This window comes from Podarcis filfolensis (assembly GCF_964270895.1).
Source record: "Podarcis filfolensis genome assembly, chromosome: 11".
Taxonomy (NCBI): domain Eukaryota; kingdom Metazoa; phylum Chordata; class Lepidosauria; order Squamata; family Lacertidae; genus Podarcis; species Podarcis filfolensis.
In genome coordinates this window covers 17,381,421-17,400,841 of record NC_139613.1, presented here as the reverse complement: position 1 = coordinate 17,400,841, position 19,421 = coordinate 17,381,421, and the positions used below count along the sequence as shown (strand labels likewise).

At 37.8% G+C, this 19,421-nt stretch overlaps 1 protein-coding gene across 3 annotated transcripts in view; it reads left to right on the top strand.

The window, feature by feature from the left end:
• The first annotated feature begins 492 nt into the window (after positions 1 to 492).
• CPLANE1 (ciliogenesis and planar polarity effector complex subunit 1) overlaps positions 493 to 19,421 on the top strand; it is a 51,937-nt gene continuing 33,008 nt past the window's right edge. For 2 of the 3 annotated variants that reach the window (XM_083575969.1, XM_083575967.1), the window contains exons 1-18: positions 493 to 630; positions 1,875 to 2,015; positions 3,209 to 3,341; positions 3,704 to 3,823; positions 4,641 to 4,867; positions 5,543 to 5,649; positions 6,187 to 6,343; positions 7,006 to 7,109; positions 7,202 to 7,384; positions 8,026 to 8,275; positions 9,076 to 9,234; positions 10,221 to 10,969; positions 12,159 to 12,370; positions 14,056 to 14,136; positions 15,980 to 16,138; positions 16,906 to 17,061; positions 17,627 to 17,855; positions 18,692 to 18,831. In XM_083575969.1, the coding sequence (XP_083432095.1) occupies positions 1,935 to 2,015; positions 3,209 to 3,341; positions 3,704 to 3,823; positions 4,641 to 4,867; positions 5,543 to 5,649; positions 6,187 to 6,343; positions 7,006 to 7,109; positions 7,202 to 7,384; positions 8,026 to 8,275; positions 9,076 to 9,234; positions 10,221 to 10,969; positions 12,159 to 12,370; positions 14,056 to 14,136; positions 15,980 to 16,138; positions 16,906 to 17,061; positions 17,627 to 17,855; positions 18,692 to 18,831 (3,247 nt within the window). In that variant the 5' untranslated portion in view covers positions 493 to 630; positions 1,875 to 1,934. Of the gene's footprint in view, positions 738 to 1,874; positions 2,016 to 3,208; positions 3,342 to 3,703; positions 3,824 to 4,640; positions 4,868 to 5,542; positions 5,650 to 6,186; positions 6,344 to 7,005; positions 7,110 to 7,201; positions 7,385 to 8,025; positions 8,276 to 9,075; positions 9,235 to 10,220; positions 10,970 to 12,158; positions 12,371 to 14,055; positions 14,137 to 15,979; positions 16,139 to 16,905; positions 17,062 to 17,626; positions 17,856 to 18,691; positions 18,832 to 19,421 lie in introns of all 3 variants that reach the window. The other variant, XM_083575968.1, reaches the window with a different exon arrangement.

Below are 19,421 nucleotides of genomic sequence, written 5' to 3'. Positions count from 1 at the left end.
AGGGACGGTGGACCGACGCTTGCTGAAAAAGTTTGCTGACCCCTGATTTACACAGCCCTGTGGCACCTTAAAAACTAAGCGAATTTTATTCCGACGCAAGGCTTTCGAGGGTCGAAGCCAAAATTTAAGTCTCTTGAGACCAAGGATGGGGAAATCCTTTCAGATATCCTTGGACTCCAGCTCCCATCAAGCCCTGCGCGCAGCAAGGATGACGGGAGTTGTAGTTCAAGGCGTCAGAGAAACCACTAGCATCCTAACCCAGCTTTTTAAGCTGCCACAAAACCTTTTTGGCGCGTTTGGAATCTGCAATCCCTGCGAGTCCAGCGCAGGGGGCTAGAAAGCGGGCTCGAGCGACGAAGAAAACGATATAAAAGACGGGGCGGCGCAGCCTCTAATCTCCGCCCGTTAACTCTCGACTCTTGACTCCCATTTCAACCGTCGTCGAGAGACGCATGCGCTTTCGGTCGCTCAGCTCCTCCCCCACCCCAGCGGTTGGTCGCTCGGGAGGTAGTTGGGAGCCGCGAGGAAGGAAAACCGTTGGTGCTGAGGGGGGAGAGGGAGGCGGTGACGAGACGGCGACGCGCACGGTGGGTCCGCGAAGGCGGCGCTCGCTATGAGGAAAAGGAGGCGGCTAGGGAAGAGCTCTTTCCTCCCTACACTACTCGACCTCTCTATTTCCCACAAAAATGCGCTTATCCCTTCTCCAGCCGCGGGTGGACTGAACCTACATGCCCGAGGTTGAGTGGGGGAGGCAGGCAAAGCTTCCTTTATATAGGGGGGGGGGGCGCCAGGCAAAGCTGGTCGGCAGCTTCATCTATCTGTCTGTCTGTCTGTCTGTCTGTCTATCTATCTATCTATCGATCTACTGTATCTGTCTATCTAGCTGTATATGTATGTATGGAGAGAGGAGGTAGGCAGACAAAGCTGGTCGGCAGCTTTGTATAAAATCTCTATGGAGCAGTTATTCTAACGAAACAATCTGTGACCTGGTGGGTCATTGCTTTATTGTTATGTATTTCTGTGTTTGGATGCTGGAAACCGCCCTGGGATCCTGAGGTGAAGGGCTGCATATAAATTTAATAAATATTGATGGTCTGATAGCACTTGGAATACAGCGTATAATAAACCTGTTGCTGCCTCTCAGAAGGGATATTGCGGAGCTGGGAAAGGTGCATTGCTGACAGAAGTACCAGCCTCCCCTGTGTAGGGAACGGATGCTTATCCTGCTCCCCGATCCAGTTATGGGTTTTGTGGTCCCTCTTAACCGCTCTTTGTTTTGTTTTTGCCCACACTCCCTAACCCCCTGCGTGAAAGTAGACAGACTGCGCTTGATAACAGCAAATGCTCCTGTCCCCGAAAATGACATCCAATTAATCAGGGCTAAAGCAATTTCCTTATGAGGAAAAGTTAGGGGGGTGGAGATGAGCAAGGGTGGGACATGATAAAGGTGTATCAAGTATCCTTTTCTCAGTGCTCGAACCCCAGGGTGTGAAATGCTTTTTAATACAGCAGCAACTCATAGTTAAATTGCAGCATTCACTAGGATAAGATGTAGTGACTGCCACCAATTTTGCTTTAAGGATTAGACTAATTGATGGTGGATAATGGTTATTAGTCATTATGACCATATGCTGCTTCCAGGATTAGAGGCAGTATGCAGTCATTGGAGAACAACAGCAGGAGAGTTTATCGTGCCCATATCTTGCTTGTAAGCTTTCCACTTGGCCACTATGTGAGACAAGATGCTACACTACATAGGCCTTTGGTCTGATCCAACAGTTTCTCTTACATTCTTTTTACAATGGTGTACATTAATGTGATAGAAGTTCTATAAATTTGAATGTCTCTATAGTTATGTGCTTCTTTTTTTACAGTCATGTAAAGCGACGTTCCCTTTTTGAAAAGTTTAATGGCTATACTACCTTTTAATAATCATGGAAATTAAACTGGAAGTTCTAACTTCTACATGTATCAAGCAAAGGAAGCCATGGTCTCAAATCACTTGGCTGGGACAGGTAATCAATCATCTGCTATTTTTGTATGATACAGTAGGGGCACAACACCTCTAGAATTCAGCCTCCTGGCTGAAATGAATAGTACTTAAAAATGCTTGATTAGATTGTGTTCTGTGTTTGGTTATATTGCAAAGAACTCATCCTTTAGAGACCAGTAATAAAAATACAGATTTGTTAGGAAATACAGGGGCATATTATGGTTATGTCTGCAACTGCCACTTCATTTCACAGGATTTAAATTCTTTACATATGAAATAAATAAATGTGTAGGAATTCTGTTAATCTTAGTTTTCATATGATTTGTTTCCATATGTTAAAAGACACTGTCCATTCCTTAATTCATCTATTTATATAAAAAAATTGTATACAGTTAAATCATAAAAATACATCAATGCAGTTTATAACATTAAAAAGATAAAAACCGTACAATAAAAGTGTAAAAAGTTAACAACAATTTAAAAGCTAAAAAGTTAAAAACAAGTATCAATAAACATTGTGGAATGATGAATTCTTAATTGCCTGCATAGGCCTGGCGGAATAGAAGAGTTTTCAGCAGGTGTTCAAAAATTATCACAGAAGGTGAGCGCTGAATCTCTATTGGTAGAGTGTTCCACAGGTCTGGGCTGATTACACTAATGACATGGTTTCTCTTTGTTGTCAAACAAGCCTCACCCACTCGGGGAAGCAGCTCCAGTGTTCTCTTAGTCCTCCTATGTAGGAACTTCTATGTTACATCTTTTCTGTGATATGCAAAAGACCCTTTTAGCAGTGGGGAACTGTCTTTTTGTAAGCATAAGCGAAAGTTCTGTATACATAAGGCACTGGAATGCAAGCATGGTTTTGTTTTTTACAATTTTGTGCTTCTGTTTCTGTAATTCTAGCATTACAGCGGTACCTCGGGTTACAAACACTTCGGGTTATAAACTCCGCTAACCCGGAAGTAGTGCCTCTGGTTACAAAGTTTGCCCCAGGATGAGAATGTAAATTGTGCGCCTGTGGCACAGCGGCAGCAGGAGGCCCCATTAGCGAAAGCGCACCTCAGGTTAAGAACGATTTCGGGTTAAGAATGGACCTCCAGAACGAATTAAGTTCGTAACCCAAAGTACCACTTTATACAGTAGTTGTGCTTATTAGTTTTCTGGAAAAATGTGGAAGTAGGTACCTGAATAAAAGGCTTTCTTTCTTTATAATAGGAAAAGGAGGCTGTTTTTCTTTTAGATGACAAAAGCATAAATGAAATTAATCTGCTTTCGGGGAGGGCAAAGAAGATCCCCCAGTTACATCCCTTGCTGAAGAATGTTGTTGTCTTAACAACTTCAAGAAATGGTTAAGTATTAGCACTAACAAGTTGCATGATTTTATTTTTTGAATTTATTTAAATGAATTGTGTTTCTGACAATTAAAAATGTACTGGCTCTCTACTTTGTGAGGGCAGTATCTAAGTATCTTAAATAAATAAACAAGTAAAGGGTTTCCATTGCTAGTACCTTACCCTCAATATAGTTCTGATCTAAAACTATGTAATGACTTGGGACCAAAGTGGGGGAAATAGTGTAGTCTTATGCATGTTTCCCTGGGAGTAAGCTAATTGAACCTAGTTTACTCCCTTCTGAGTAAATATGCATGAAATAGTACTATCTGTCTAAAATGTTGCACTTTGAACAACAAAATTCTCCTTAATCAAACAGGAGCTTGGTTGGCAGGGATACTTAAAACAGGAGAACTCTTTCTTTGGAACAAAGACCAAGACACTATAAAAACTGTCTCGGCAGCTGAAGAATGTAAGAAGGTGGTTTTAGCAGCACAAGGTAGGAATATTTAATATTTTGATTAACATTGTCCTTTCCCCCATTTATTTTGTTCAAAAAAATGTTTTATCAAACATTACAATTTTGCTTATCATTTACAAACTAAAAATGAAAATGTTGGTTTTATTCATGACTTTCTGAGTTATTTAATAGTGTTTATATTTCAAAGAGAAATGACTTCTTCAGCTAAACCTTAGCATATGTAATGTATTTTTTATAGAACAGGGATGGAGAAGCTTTTTGGTCCAGTGGGCCAGATCTTTATCACCCTTGTTGCTCATGGGCCAACTTTGGTTAGTGGGCATGGCCACCCACCTATCAATGATCAGCTGTCATGATGTCACGTGACTGATGGTTGGGCAGTTCCACCCACCAGGGCATTCATACCAGGGAATGTGCTGAGGATGCAGCACCTAACAGCATTGAACCCCACATATCAAATGACAGCCAGTGAACTGATGGGTGTGTTTGGTGGGAAATGGCATCATGGACCTTATTTGGACCCTTTGGCAAGCCAAGATTGACCCATGGTTGAGAGGTTCCCTACCCCTGATTTAGAAGGTAGTCATAATCATGTTGAGGGCAGTAAAAAGATTATACTGCTTCTTAGTGAAATATGGTAGGCTTTCTTAGTTCTGTGCTATTATAAGTACTAAACATGATGTCCTAGGTTTAATCTTTGTATTGTGTTCATTGACTTTTATACAATAAAAAGTTAGCACAGTAGCTAATGTCAAAAACTATTAAAACTGTCAATCTATTTTGGATAGATAATGTAAAGAGTGAGAAGCTGCATTAACACAACATTATTTTCTAGACTGTTCAATGAGATTATACCTATATGTTTCTGGTGATGGAAATAAGGTTCTTCTCACTACGCCAACTGCCAGTATCTTTCTATGGGAAAGCAAGGAATGTAAAATTACACCATCTAAAGGTTGTGTAATGGGACAGTGGTCACAAATTATTCCTGAAGCGTCAGTTGTATTACCATCTGTTGAAGAGAAAGAAACGTCAGTGAGTGTTGACTTCATCCAAAATGAGGTAAACAATAAAATTGGTCTAATTTAAATAGATTCAGTAAGCTGTGTATGTAAAATGCATAGTGACCTTTTATCAGTTGTGCAATTCTGATTATTGTGGAAAGTGGAAGTGCACCAGCTCTATGTACTTTCTGAATTATGAGGCAAATAAGGGTGTTTTAGGTGAGATTTTCATATGGCCTTGGTTGGATTGAGCCCTTAACAAGGCATCTTGAGTTGGTGGTGCACAACCCCAAAAGGCACTGTGCATTTGTTACTAGCTACCTTAAGTGAACAGTTTCTTTTAATTTTGAGGCTTCTGTGGGACAAGGATAGTCTATGACAAATCAGTGTCTGGTATCTTGATCCTCACCATATGTGCCTGCAGTAGAGGTGTCCTCATGATTTGTGCACAGGGCAATAGTAAATATACCCTATCCTATTTATGCCTAGACAACAAAAAATAGGCCTCACTATAATACTGCATGAACACAAAATCTCAATGTAATTTCTGCTTAAATCATCAAGGTGTAAGATGTGAAAGCTTATGTTTTATATATTCTCTTGCTCCATGTGAATTATACAAACCATGTGGTGAAATGTTAATTGCTTTCAGCTGATTTGACCTTAAAACATGGCTTGTATATGAATCATTTAAGAAATTCGAGTTATTAAACATTATTTGATTCATTTGCAGATGCTGGGGGACTGCTGCTTGTGTTGTTTTGCATTTTATTCTCAGGAGCATTTAATGCTGGCACTTTTGGAAATTAAATGGCAAGAGAACAGTTTAAAGATTGCTTGGTAAGATTAAATCATTAATTCAATTTTAATATAGGTTTTTAAGGCTTGGTTTTAAAACTGCCACATCATTTGAATAACATGTAGATAGTTTAATCAAGAAAAATAATTCTGCATTAATTAAGGTGTTTTTATATATGCAGGGATTGAATGTACAGTAGGATTGCAATTTATGCTGAAAAAGGTTGTTGATGTTTTTAAAATTTCCCCATAATATGGAACAGGGACAATATTCTTTTGTTTTTCCAAATTGGGATTTGTACCCCAAATTGGGCATGAAATAGTCCATACTAAACTGTGCTGTTTTCCAAAGCACTGAATCAGGATTTGAGCTGAGTCATGTGGTTGGTGCATACTGCTAAACTAAACTCTGCCAAAGTTCTCCTGGCCAGACAGGAGGACAGAGGCTTTGTTCAAGCCTGTTCAAGGTCATGTATCTATGCTTTAGTGTTACAGGGAAACCAGCCAGTTAACTTACAGACATCCAGAAATAATGTTTCCTTTTATGTTCTTATCTATATATATATTTGTTTTATGTAGCTCTTTTCCATTTCTGATACACTGGACACAGCGGACATGTTCTTTGTCTAGTTTGGCTCCCCATTGTAAGCCAATAAAATCAAGAGGTGCTTTGCTTACTGCGTTTTCAAATGATGGGCTTGTTCTAGCAATAGGTGTCAACCAGGAGGATTTACAGGTACAAATATTAGTAACATAAAGCAAAAATGATCTTGTTAATACTGTAAATAATATTAAGTGTGATGCAGCAAATCAGTCTTCAGGGTTATCTTCATATTTCAGCAAGGGGCTAGTAATAAAAACAGGGAATTAGAGAAGGAGTCTGCTGTACTTTTTGTATTGTGGTATTGTGTTAATTTCATCAGTGCTTCAGATCAGCACATTCAGCAACTGAAGTTATATGTATGTTAGATTATTCCAATACAGTGGTGCCCCGCAAGACGAATGCCTCGCAAGACGGAAAACTCGCTAGACGAAAGAGTTTTCCGTTTTGGGGGTGCTTCGCAAAACGAATCTCCTATGGGCTTGCTTCGCAAGACGAAAATGTCTTGCGAGTTCCTGCGGGTTTTTTTTCCTCCCCCCCCTTTTTCTAAGCCGCTAAAAGCCGCTAATAGCGCTAATCCGCTAATCCGTCAATGGGCTTGCTTCGCAAGACGAAAAAACCGCTAGACGAAGAGACTCGCAGAACGGATTCTTTTCGTCTTGCGAGGCACCACTGTAAGTTTCTAATGAAAGCTATATATGTGCTGTGAAGTGTTAATTAATCATTATATTTTATGTTGCTTGGTTTGCATGCAGTTTAACCATTCTTTCTTTTGTCATTTAAAAAAAAATATTCAGGCAACTCAGATTTTGTTTATGAGCACAGCAAATTTCATTGCGGTTTCTGGTAGCCTTAAAGGTTGTGGTAGTAAGAAACACAAAATTCAGTCAAAGTTTATAAGGTTAGTATAGTATTTTTCAGATTTTTTTTAAAAATCATATTTGGATAGCTGGATACTGATGTCTGAAGGTGATATTTGTTCTTTTGTTTTAGATCCTATTGGATTTCTGACATGAGCTGGACTCATGATAGCCTTTTTTTGGCTTGCATGTTAAAACGTGGGTCACTGATCTTAATGACTTGTTTGGGTGAATTGCTTACTTTAGTAACATATGGTTGCTCTGTAGAATTTGGACCAGCAGAATTTATTCCTCTACATCCACTAATAACATACAGGTGAGACAATCATAATGAGGTTTATTAAATTCATTTGCTCATATCTTTCTTTCATTCATTTCTTCTCTTTTAAATGTTTCACCTTTCAAATAATTCTTTTGCTTTTTCTGTGTCTTTCTTCTCAATATCTTGTTTCTCATTCATAGTTCTCTCCTATTTCTTATAATGGCTTTTCCTGCTGAACAAATGACATTTTAATCATGTAAGTACAAATTATTTGAGCCACTATTAGGATAATTTATTTATTTTTAAGCATGACTGTACTGAGTGGAGTTGATGAGGGTTGTAGTCCAAAACATCTCAAGGTCACCAGATTGGCAACTGTTGTGCTAGTGTAGGAGAAGATATTAATCTGAGCTGGATTGTCCCCATAAAACTTTTGTGTTACGTTGTTTAGTCGTTTAGTTGTGTCTGACTCTTCGTGACCCCATGGACCAGAGCACGCCAGGCACTCCTGTCTTCCACTTCTTCCCGCAGTTTGGTCAGACTCATGTTGGTAGCTTCGAGAACACTGTCCAGCCATCCTGTCCTCTGTCGTCCCCTTCTCCTTGTGCCCTCAGTCTTTCCCAACATCAGGGTCTTTTGTGTTACAAAACTGCATTTACTTTACTTTTCTGATAATTTAGTATTTTATCTGTTAGATCACAGAACTCTTTGATGAAAGATCTGAATCATTCTAATGATTCATCAGCCTCTGAAGGGGATCTAATGAGGCAGAGATTTTCTGTAGCATCACATCCAAGTTTACCCTTCATCATTGCCTCTGATGGGTATATAATCACCGTTCTTAAATTTTATGATGGTTTCTCACCCTCGGCATATATGAGGTCTTTGCTGCTTGATTCAGCCCAGAGGCTTGAAAAACTGCAACACAGCTTGATTAAATCTAAGGTATTGTTTCATTTGGTTTTCTACTGCAACATAGGTTTAATAGTATAGTTCTCAGATTCTTGCCTGGAATTGGTTCTAGACATTATTAATTGGTCACATTAGGACAATTCACTTATTCCATGATTAAATACTTATATTGCTTTAGCCTACTCAGTGTTGAGAAGGAAAGTTAATTTTAGGTTTCTGTTCAGAATGAAGTGTTTGAATCTCTTAAATTGTGTGATGTGGAATAAAGCACCCACAGAGTTCACACTAGCCAGCTTATCTGCCAAGATCATTGTCCAATGCCCTTCTCAAAATAACATCAGAAGCAAGGTTGGTAAGAGCAAGAGAGAAGGGTTTTTCAGTAATGACATGCAAGGAAATCAATGCTGCCACACACACACACAATCTCAATAATAATCTGAAGTCTTTAAAAGTTTCTGTTTTTGCATGCTTATCTGCTGGTTGTCTTGTATACATTTATTGATATTTTGCTAAGATGTTTCCAACAAGTTCCTCTTCCCTGATCCTGTCAAATCATTCTCTGTGTATGTACTGAGAAATAAGACAAAATTTCCAATTATAAGTGTATAAAACTGCAGTCTGTATTTATAAACATCTGAGATATTAAATATAGATTAGGCTGTTTTTACTGCCCAGCAAGTCCATTCTAATCATGTTCTTTTAAAAGTTTCATCTCTGAACATATTTTTTGTGATCTATCCGCACTGTCAGCTTCAGCATCACATTCATCAATCTCTTTCAGATGTTCAGAATATAAAAATAGGATAATAAAACTAACACGTTGTTTCCCACAGTCCAAGGAGAAAAGGCTGCCATTGCAATCACTGTCCTCCTTAAAAGCTAATCTGTTACAACACAATCAAAGTCAGAGCTCTGCTTTCTCTACCATTCCAAAATTTCTGCAAGAGGAGGAGGAAACAGTAGAGCTAAATGGAGAAGTAACACACTTGCAGGTATTCAAGTTTCCTTTGATACTAGTTTCTTGATATAATGCAACATGAATTAGAATAATAGTATATAACACATATATTTGTTCTTCTGATCTGCATAGATGTCAGTTCTGTTGCATGGAAGACATATTTTTTTTAAAAAAATAAATCCTGATATGATACCTATAATAATAAAAGAAGGTTCCTACTTCCTCCATATATGTGCTTATAAGCCAATTTATGACTTGGGACTCCTAGCTTGGCTTGTGATGGCAATTTCACTTTTGTTCTAAGTACAAATATGCCCTTCATTTTCTTGAATGCATTATATACTTCACATCACCAGCAAGACAAGAAACCTACCCTTTACCTCATTTTGAGTTATCAGACTCCATCTCATATAATTGATTTAACTTGTTAATTGATGGGTATTATGGAATAATAGCTATTGTAGCCAGCTGAATTATGCTCAGGATTAGACCCATTGAAATTAATAGATCTGTCATGTCCATTAATTTTAATTGGTCTACCCTAAGTAGAACTACTGTGAGATGCAACCATAAATCCCTTATATGTTCACAAAGCAAATACTAATGGCTAGGGTGGAAACAGTTCCCCATTCCATGGCAAAGTCTGTGATGTGGAACCGTGTGTGCCCCAGACACTGGGGTTGCTTTGTTCTGGTGAAATGATTGCAGTTGTGCCTTTTGAGTTTGGTTTGACATGTATCTGCAGCCTAGTTGTTAAGGTTTAGTTTGCATTGGGAAAAATCTATGGATCCTCATCCATCTCTATACAATACAAGACATGTCAAAATGTACCATAACAATAGCCTGGGTTATACGTTAAGTTTTACATTGAGTGACACAGCTCCGCATATTTATTGCACAACATTTTTCACTAGTACCTGTGAAACAGTTCCCAGAACAATTATGTGGAGTACTTCTTTATATAAATGTGTGATAAAATTCACATGTATCAGATAACGAGTAATGTTATCTTCAATTTAGGATTATGAAGAAGAATCAGATGGTGACAAGTTGTTTCAGAGTCATTCCTTTATTCTGGGGAGCCCAAAAGGAGATACTTTTGTAACTGATGAAGGCCGGTTGGAATTTGCATCCATGTTTGACACCATTCATGCAATGGATGCAGCAGCAGAAGAAGAAGATGACACAGCTTTGGAACTGAACCATATCCAAAAAAATCTAATTGCAGCTTGGAGAGTAGGGATTTCAAGAAGCATGCAAGAAAGAGACACTTTGTTAAATTGTACCATACGTTGCATTATATACCTTTTTAACATTCTCCAGTATGCAAAACTTAATGTTGCACATTTAGATCACCCTGTCCGGAATTGTACCTGGATACAGTCAGTGTTAAAATGTTTCCAGCAATTTTTGTCTCTTCTAAGTTGGGATGGTAAGCATAGACAAATTCTGGGACATTTGATGAAGCTCACATTGCAGACCCTAAAACTTATGCTTGTGGAACAACAAAACCAACTGTTCTCCAATAATCTTTTGGGAGGCTTCTCTCTGCTGAAGATGGTTACTCATTTTTTAAATGGCAAGAACGCACCTCAGTATGAGATACTTCCAGCAGCCCCGGATGTTAATAATCAGGTGGAGTTTGATTCCATAATTGTGTCTGTGTTTCAAGCTATAGATTGGAGCAGCCACCAACATTTCTGTGCATTGAATTGCATACTGAAGCTCTCTCCTCCAGCTGTAAACCTGTCCAATAATTCAGAAAAGAGGTATTTATTATCTGTTTGAAAACTTATTTTTATAATTTGTAATTGTATTTAAATATTTTTTAAAATTTGTCTTGAATGAAAGAAATAGAGATTATTGGATTACTTGAATTCTGAACAAAATAAGAAGACTGCCATTGGCCAGATTTTTTTTTTAAAAGGTAAGGGTATTTTAGGTGTGGTTTACATGTACCAACCAAATATAACATTATTTTTTTAACAGTTGGTCTTCATGCTGTGTTATAACTCTCCCCTCATCTCATTCAAAGCTGCTGCTCAAAATAATCTGTGTTCACCCTTCTATTGGGCTCAGAAGTAGTTCCATGGTTCTTTGGATCCCAACCATTGTGCTGTGTTGCATAAAATGGGAGTTGCAAAATATATTATTTCCCTTGTTTATTCAGTTTCTTTCCTACTCCTTTCCAGGGTCTTGGGTGGCTATTGCAATTAAAATAAAACACCCAATCAAATTAAAGATATCGCATACAGTATGTGCTAGTCATTGACTGCCATTCTAAGAGGGATAGTTCTAAAGCTTTTTTGTAACATTGTGTGATATTAGACTTTGCTGGATTTCTAAGGGATGGGAGAGGAGTTTTTTCATAGATCCTAAAAGTTCTTATTTAGGCCTAGATGGTCAAAGCAAAAATTCAAAAAGTTGCACTCACCATACATATGCCATTGTTAATTATTACTTGGATAATAGCTTCCTTATCTGGCTTTTAGTTAAATGGGCTACAGTTGTCAGTGGTATCCAACCTTACAAGAGATTACTTTATGGCTAAGGAAAAATGTTGCAGATACAATGTAATTAATGTTTAAGTAGACGTTTTCTGTGTCCTTTACATAAACATTAACACCTCAGAAATCCACATTCTATAGAAGTTTAATATTGTTGAATTAATAAGTTGTTTTGTAACTTTCATCTATCTTGATCATAGTAAATTTGTGTACAGTATATTTAGCAGGGAAATCTTGGAGTTAATTTTTTTTACCACAACCAGTAATAATAAATTTAACAGCAGGTAAATAAAAGTAGGACACCATTAAAATTGTGATAATGCACTGAAATATCTGATAGGGTTAATTCACTGATTTACTAGTTTAATTCACTGATATTTAGCATATTAGCATCACTAATTTTCTCTGATCTGACTTTTGCTGTAAATATTTGATTCTTTTTGAACTTCAGGGTAATTGTAATGTGGCAACTGTTGTATAAGCATGTCCTTCGGTACTGGACACAGTTAAGGAGAAAAGTGCATAAGTCAAGTAAGCCAGTAACTGAAATACAAATTACGTATGAAGGACCAACCATTGAAGCACTGGCAAGTCATACACAGGCAATTTTACAGTCTTCAGGAGAAAGATTAGAACGAATACTGAAACTCAACTCTGTGATTGGTTAGTATCGTGCAGAACACTGTGATCAGTTGATTTTTGTAACAGTGGACAATTTCCTGAGCTTCAACTTTGATACTATTCTTCTGCAATAATAATGAGTGGGGCAAAAAGTCAGCTCCATATTTTATTAATTTTGTAATTGCACATATGTTTCAGTATGTCAATTAAATTAGCATTTAGAGTTTGCTTAGCCAATAGCTGGGAAGCATTACGTTGTTGTGATACATAACGGAAGTGACCTTCCATTTTGAACCTTCAGATGGCTTATCCTGATTGGGTAAAGATGTCCATGCTGCTTTGAAGAGGCAATAATTTTACTTCTCTTAAAGAAAGCAATTTAGATTTTACTGACATTAACAGTTATTGTCCAGTATCAAGTTTCTTAGCAAGGTACTTGAAAAGGTGGTGGCATCTCAAGTCCAGAGAGTGTGGCATGATACTGAATTCTTCATTCTGTTTCAGATCAGTTTGCAGCTGCCTCCATCACCCTAGTGTGGTTCTTTTGGTTCTTCTGGAACCAGTGATTTTCAGTACCATTGACTGTTGTATGCTTATGAGTTGCTTTGCCAGAGTAGGAATTGCGGCAAGGATGTTACAGTGCTCTGATCCCTTCTGGGGGAGCATGTCCAGAAGGTGGTGCTGGAAGACTACTCTATCCCTTGGCTGCAGGGGTTTTTTTTTTTAGCTTGCTCCTTATACATTTTAACATCTGCATAAAACTGCTTGGAAAGGTCATCTGGTGTTTGTGCCAAGCTGTTGTTATTATGCAAATGACACACCACTGTGACATGTTTTAGTGAACTAATCCCGGGGAGGTTGTGTAATCCCTTAATTGATTTCTGGAGGCAGTTCTGATTTCAATAAGGGCAAATAAGATGAATCTTAATAAAGATTGTATTTTACTTTCTCTTTAGCTTTTATTTGTAGTTTACACGTTTTATTGTAATTATTTTACTTGTTGCTAGAAACCGCTTTGTAGGGACATTGTCCCAAACATTTCTAATTAACTAATAAACCTGATTAATTAGAAACATTTCTAATTAATAAATAACAAAATTTCTGGTCTAGAACCCTGACAATTTAAAATTTGTTTCCTTTCTCCAGAAATATCCTGTGCTTAAAATAAGATGTTTTACAGCTTGCAGTTGAGGGTAGCATTGAACATTGTGGCAGTTTTATGATGTTTTTTTATGTATCCAAATCCTCCACCCTCTTGGATCTTGCCAAACCCAACTACTCCCTTTAGAGCTCTGCAGACCACTCTCCACTCCCCTCCAGCTCCCTTGGAAGAGTTCCTCTGCAGCTCACTGGGGCCTTCGTGCTACATCCATTTCTCTCTTCTCTTTCATCTACATGCTCCAGTGCTGAGGCCGAAATGCTGTCATCACTGTGAGGTGGACAGCAACAGAGTAGGATAGTTGCTTGGGAGCTGCCCTAGACTATCCTGAATATTCCTCCCTGGATTGCTTGTCTGTTTGATTCTGTCTCTCTTCCGCCTTAAGACAACACAGTCTCCAATGCTGCTGTCATGGTCCAGCAGCTCTCAGTAGTCTGGCATCACATTAGTTAGCAGCAGCATCCCTCAGCAGTCAAGTGAACTGCTGTGTGACAACAGCCTTACCCTTTTACTATATGTTAAGAAATGTATTGACTATTGGCTAAAATTTATTTATTTATTTATTTAGGTGAGGAGCAATTTCTAATAGGGTCTTATAAAGAATCAGTGGAGGCATGGGAGAGAGCTCTTCAAGAAATAAAAGGAAAAGGTAAGGTAATAAGAAACTCTAAGCTTAATTTCATTGGAAAAATGTTCTGGAGAAAGCGTAGTAAATTTTGCAGTGGAGATTTATTTTCTTCTATACATTGGCATAAATGTATGGAAGAAAATTTCTATACATTTTAAAACCTAAAATGGTCATTTTTAGAGGCCTGCCTTTTTCATAAGTCTACTGAGTGGCAACTCCTCTGCCAAGCCCTCTACTTAGAGAACACTATTCCCAAAGAGGTTTCCCTGGCATGCACATCAACATCCCTTTGGTGTTAAGTGAAGACCTTTATGTTTTCTCCAGCCTTCAGTTAGTAATATATTCCTGCTGCTGGAGTTCTTAGTTTGTTGATTCTTATATTAATCATGTTTAGATTATTGGGGAAGATGGATTTTTGCTCTTAGGTTTGATCGCTTTTAGTCTAGTTGATTGTTGGTACTTTTGTATTTGTATACATAATCTGTTGCTAAAGAATTCTTCTTTGTGCTTGTTTAAGTTGCCTAGAGACCTTGGTATAAGATGACTAGCAAGTCAAATTATTATTAATAATAATAATAATAATACTGCAGTGTTGTTGCATTGCAGAACTAGTTTGTACCTTAACATGCTTGATAAAACTAAGTTCATGCTAAAAAGATCTATGTATAGCATGAAAATCATGGTAGGTTAATTACTTGCCATGGTGCAGAACTGAGGTTAGTAAATAAAAGTAAATAAAATGTGATTCAGTGTTGACATACATGATTTTTAAAAGTGTTTTCCTGAAGTTGTTTAAGTGACAGGCAAGCTGCTCTTCAAGGTAACATTTAAGATTTCAGATGCCAGTGCATAACCTTTCAGGCAGCAGTGTTAGAGATCCTTTATCTCATGCTGCCAAAGGATTTTCTATTGCTGTGTTCACTGTGTACAAATGGGCTACTTTGTGTCAGTCCAACTAGCCTGTGTTGCTCATACAGTGCTTCACTCAAAGAGGACTTCTGTCCCTTGAATATCTTCATCTCAGGTGTGGTGAGATGGATTAGAAATATAAACATTGTGAGCCACTTCTGTGTAGCGTTTACAGTAGGGTCACCATATGTCCGGAATTTCTTGGACATAGCCAGAATACTGCAGTCAGAAGCAGTGTCTGGGCAGAAATCACTGAAATGTCTGGGGAAATCCGGACACATGGCAACCAATGTCGGAAGTCTAGATTTTGGCGAATTTCCTGCGAAATAGCGCGATAACTTCATTGTTGTTGTTATAGATTTTGCAAGAGAAGCTCAACAACATTTGTATCTGAGTTTTAACTTTTTGAAAAATGGCAACCCTACTTTACAGTATTAAGAGTAAAACTGGGAAGATTCATATTCAAATGTCCACTCAACTACAAAGCTTCATATGTGATGTTGTGCCAATCACTGCATATCACCTTAGCATTCGTTACAGAGTTGTTGTTTGTAGAGGGATCCCACATACAGCGTTCTGAGCTTCTTGGAGGAAGGCTGGGATATAAATGCAATAAATTAAAGCAAATGTTAGGTTTGACAGTTGCATTTCTTCTGTCACAGTAACTAGAGAACCTTCACCTGTTCGACTTCTCTTTGCTTTGTGTCTTTTGAAGTACTGGAGTTGAAGAGCATTATTCAAACAATATGGACCCATTCATGTTTGAATTACTGTTAACAGTAACTCTGAAAAAAAATTCAGTGGAGTTGATTTTGGTCCTGTATAATCTTATTCACCTTATTTATTGTGGGTGGGTGCAGAGACCTTAGTACACTCATATAGGTTGGGTTTATTTTTCATTACATCTCCAGGGTTTATATTTTTAACTGGATAATTATTTCACTTTTTAATACAGGAGGAAAGAGAATACCTTTTCTTCAAACTCGATATTATCTTGCTATATTATATTGCCATCTATATCACTACAATGTAAATGAGGCTCAGGGTCTGTGCGATCATCTAGTGAGCGAGCTTCTAAAACGAACTCAAATTTCTGAAAGGGATGATGTGTCAGGTATGTGAATGTGGAATATCCTAGTATAGTTAAATGAATGATGTGTAACATAATTTGTCATTTTATCCCATTATTTAAAACTGTAACATTATTGCAATAGAGTGGTGTTTTTGTTGTTTTATAGTGATTATAGAATTTTTATTTAAGACTTGACTAAGCATCTGTTAGTTGCTTAATTTTTAAAAGTCCCTTTAAGAACCCTTTATCTATTTTAAATATATCTTTCCCTCAGAATTGTAGAAGTATGGTGACAAACAGCTGTCTTTTATAGTTAGCAAGCTGGTTAAAAGGTCAGATTTAGTTTGAATGAGATATTGTCCTTCAAGCTATATCTGGCTGTGATTTAATAACTGTATAGTTTGGTGTAATCAAGTATAACATTGCAATCATATATACACTTTTTTGAAAGTAAGTCCTGTTGGACTTAGTGGGACTTGTACCTCAGTAAATATATGTAAGTTTGTACAGTTAATCGGGTTTTATTGTCATTGAATTCTTACTAAAGAATTCTTACTTACTTACTAAAGAATTCTTACTTACAGAGTGAGACTTAAGTATGAGTTGTCATGCAGGAAGGTAAAGGTGATGTACAAAAGAGGCTTCTAGGGTTTTATTTTGGAAAGACCAAAGAATTCTTTCAGCACAATATGCAATGTACCTTTGCCTTCAGTAGCAATGAGGGTTGATAGGCTTGAATTTATCAGTTATATCTTTTTATTTCTACAGCAGATATTTTGTTTATGTAAGACTCTTTAAACTCTTTTTAGGTGCTGAGCAGATGATAACAGATGTTCATACTGAAGCTATATTAGCAGTGGTTCGGTCTCTGGCACGATTCATGGCAGCTTACTTCACTAATGAACCACTTTATGTGCTTCCTCCACATAATGTTGATGTTTTACCCCTGCTTCATATCAGACAAGGTATTCTGTTAATGCTGTCACATGTTCTGGTTTACTATCATCCAGACAGAGTTAGGATTTCTAAGCCCCATTGATGTTTGTGGGAGAAGAGTTTTCCTCAAAACTTCATATCTGCCATTTTTATATTAGTTTAGAGTCTCTTGTCTCAGGCTCATCTTATAAAAATCTCTAACCTCCCCTCCCCCCCGCACTTTGGAGTGATAATCCTTCCTTCTCTTACCTTGTGTAATTTTTTGAGTGAAGATTGACTTTCCTGTATGAATGCATTTCTCATTATGAGTTTTTGATGTGGATTCACATTTCTGTTCTAGCACAAACAATTAAAAATAAGTGGGGAAAGGGAGGAACAGCAAAAATCAAGAGTCATGGTAATTCCCACAAAAAGCATGGTCTGAATGATACATTGCATTATGAAGACTGTAATTCACACTTATTCGCGAGTAATTCAGTTGGAACTCAGGGGATTTTCCACTTAAAGATGTGTAGAACGCATTTGGAAATCATACAGGATTCAGTTAACAACAAAGCAAACATAGATAACTAATAAACTTCCTTTGTATCTTAGACAGGTGTCTTCGTATTGTCCCACTACAGCACTCCATAGTCACCAATGCAGTTAGGGACCATGGTCTCTCGTGCGTCTGGACAGTTGAATATGCTCTTGATTTGTTGCTTGTTGGTGGACTAATTCCGGAAGCTGTGTGGCTAGCACATAAACTTGGAGACTGGAAAATGGCTGTTTCAGTTGGGGTGGCTTATCAACTGTATTGTCAAAGTAGCAGTGGCTTCCCAACGTAAGTTGTGTGTGTATAAATCACAGAACTGCATGCTGCAGTGTTATTTTGTTGTTTATCATGTTATCTACTATTTACAATAAAATTAACTGAATGCCTTTATATCTATCTATTTATTATTCCTATTTTTGTAAAAGAAGAAAGATGACATTGTCTTGTGTTGGTGATTTGGACAATAGTAGTTTGGAAAAGGATATGCTCTTTGCTCCTTTGACTCCTGCCCTCAACCTGATTCTTTCACATAGAGATAAGGAGGGCTCTGCAAGGAGTGCAGTATTATTGGGTGGTGGAATGATTAGGACAGATAATTTACATCTATTAACTGAAAGGCATAATTCCCAGAAGTGCCATATGGACATCGCTTGATAATGACAGTGGTGCCTTCCATTCTATAATTCCAGTGGTGGTGCATCTAGCTGATAGCTGCAGTAATTGTAACATAAGGTTACCAGATCTTTTTCAATGAATCCGGTGATACTTCTCAACTTCAATGGATTTTGTATGCAGACTGATTTGTAAATCCAAAAACTGTCCCTGGGAAACGGGGATGTCTCATATCCTTATTGTAACATCAGTTGAGCAAAGCAGTCGTTAGCCCTCTGGTCACCAATTGTGAAGTATCTGTGTCCACCATTTGAAAGTATCAAAAATACCAAGTGGGAAAGAACTAGTCCTAAAGCCCTTCAGATCATTACACAATACAGATGTCCTCTGTGCCTGTCAAACTTTTTGAATTGTCACTGTACTTCCATAGATCCCATATATATGACTGCACAAAAGTCATTCAGAGAGCAACAGTTAGAGACAAGCTAATCTCTTTCTTGATTCACTCTCAGGTCACAAAAAGTAGAATTCTGCATGCCATTGCACTTGACTCCAACACAAATCTTTCAAGAAAAATTACAATCTTTGTTGGGCAAGCCAATCAACAGTGAAACATCAAATGAAGGAGACCCCAAATGCAAACAGTTCACAGGTGTGCAATTTATACATCTGAGCTCATTTTTTTGAAGTTGTTTTTTAACACATTTGTGGAAATGCTATGATTTCATGCAAATATCCACCCTTTTCCATGATCAGGGAATGACCATAGATGCTAGGACAGAGATGCTAATGTGAATGCCATTTGTTTAATTATCTATTCAGAGTTTCTGCATGTCCATGTTATTCCTTTACACGCTTCTGCATTTTTTATATGAACTATGATTCAGTTCTCATTGAGATGGGAGATCTGTGTTTGGACTGTAGTATGTCAGTCTTCATGTGGGACTCACGTAGCTTTATGGAAGAAAGGCTCTAGCCTAGCCAAAAAAATTATATGAAGTAGCCTCTACTTGTAAAGTTTTTTCACCTCAATAGGTTGCAATATGGTAAATCTGTGTGCAATATGCAATCTCTGAGTATGGGCAATGTACCATGCACATACTCAGAGATTGCCTCATGCATGCATATAGAACTTTGTAAGATAGCAGTAGGCCTGGGCGATACATTGATGGCATGGTGCTCACAGTCTTGAAAGAAGCAATACTCTGTCCACTCATTGAAAAGCCAGCCCTGGACCCAATG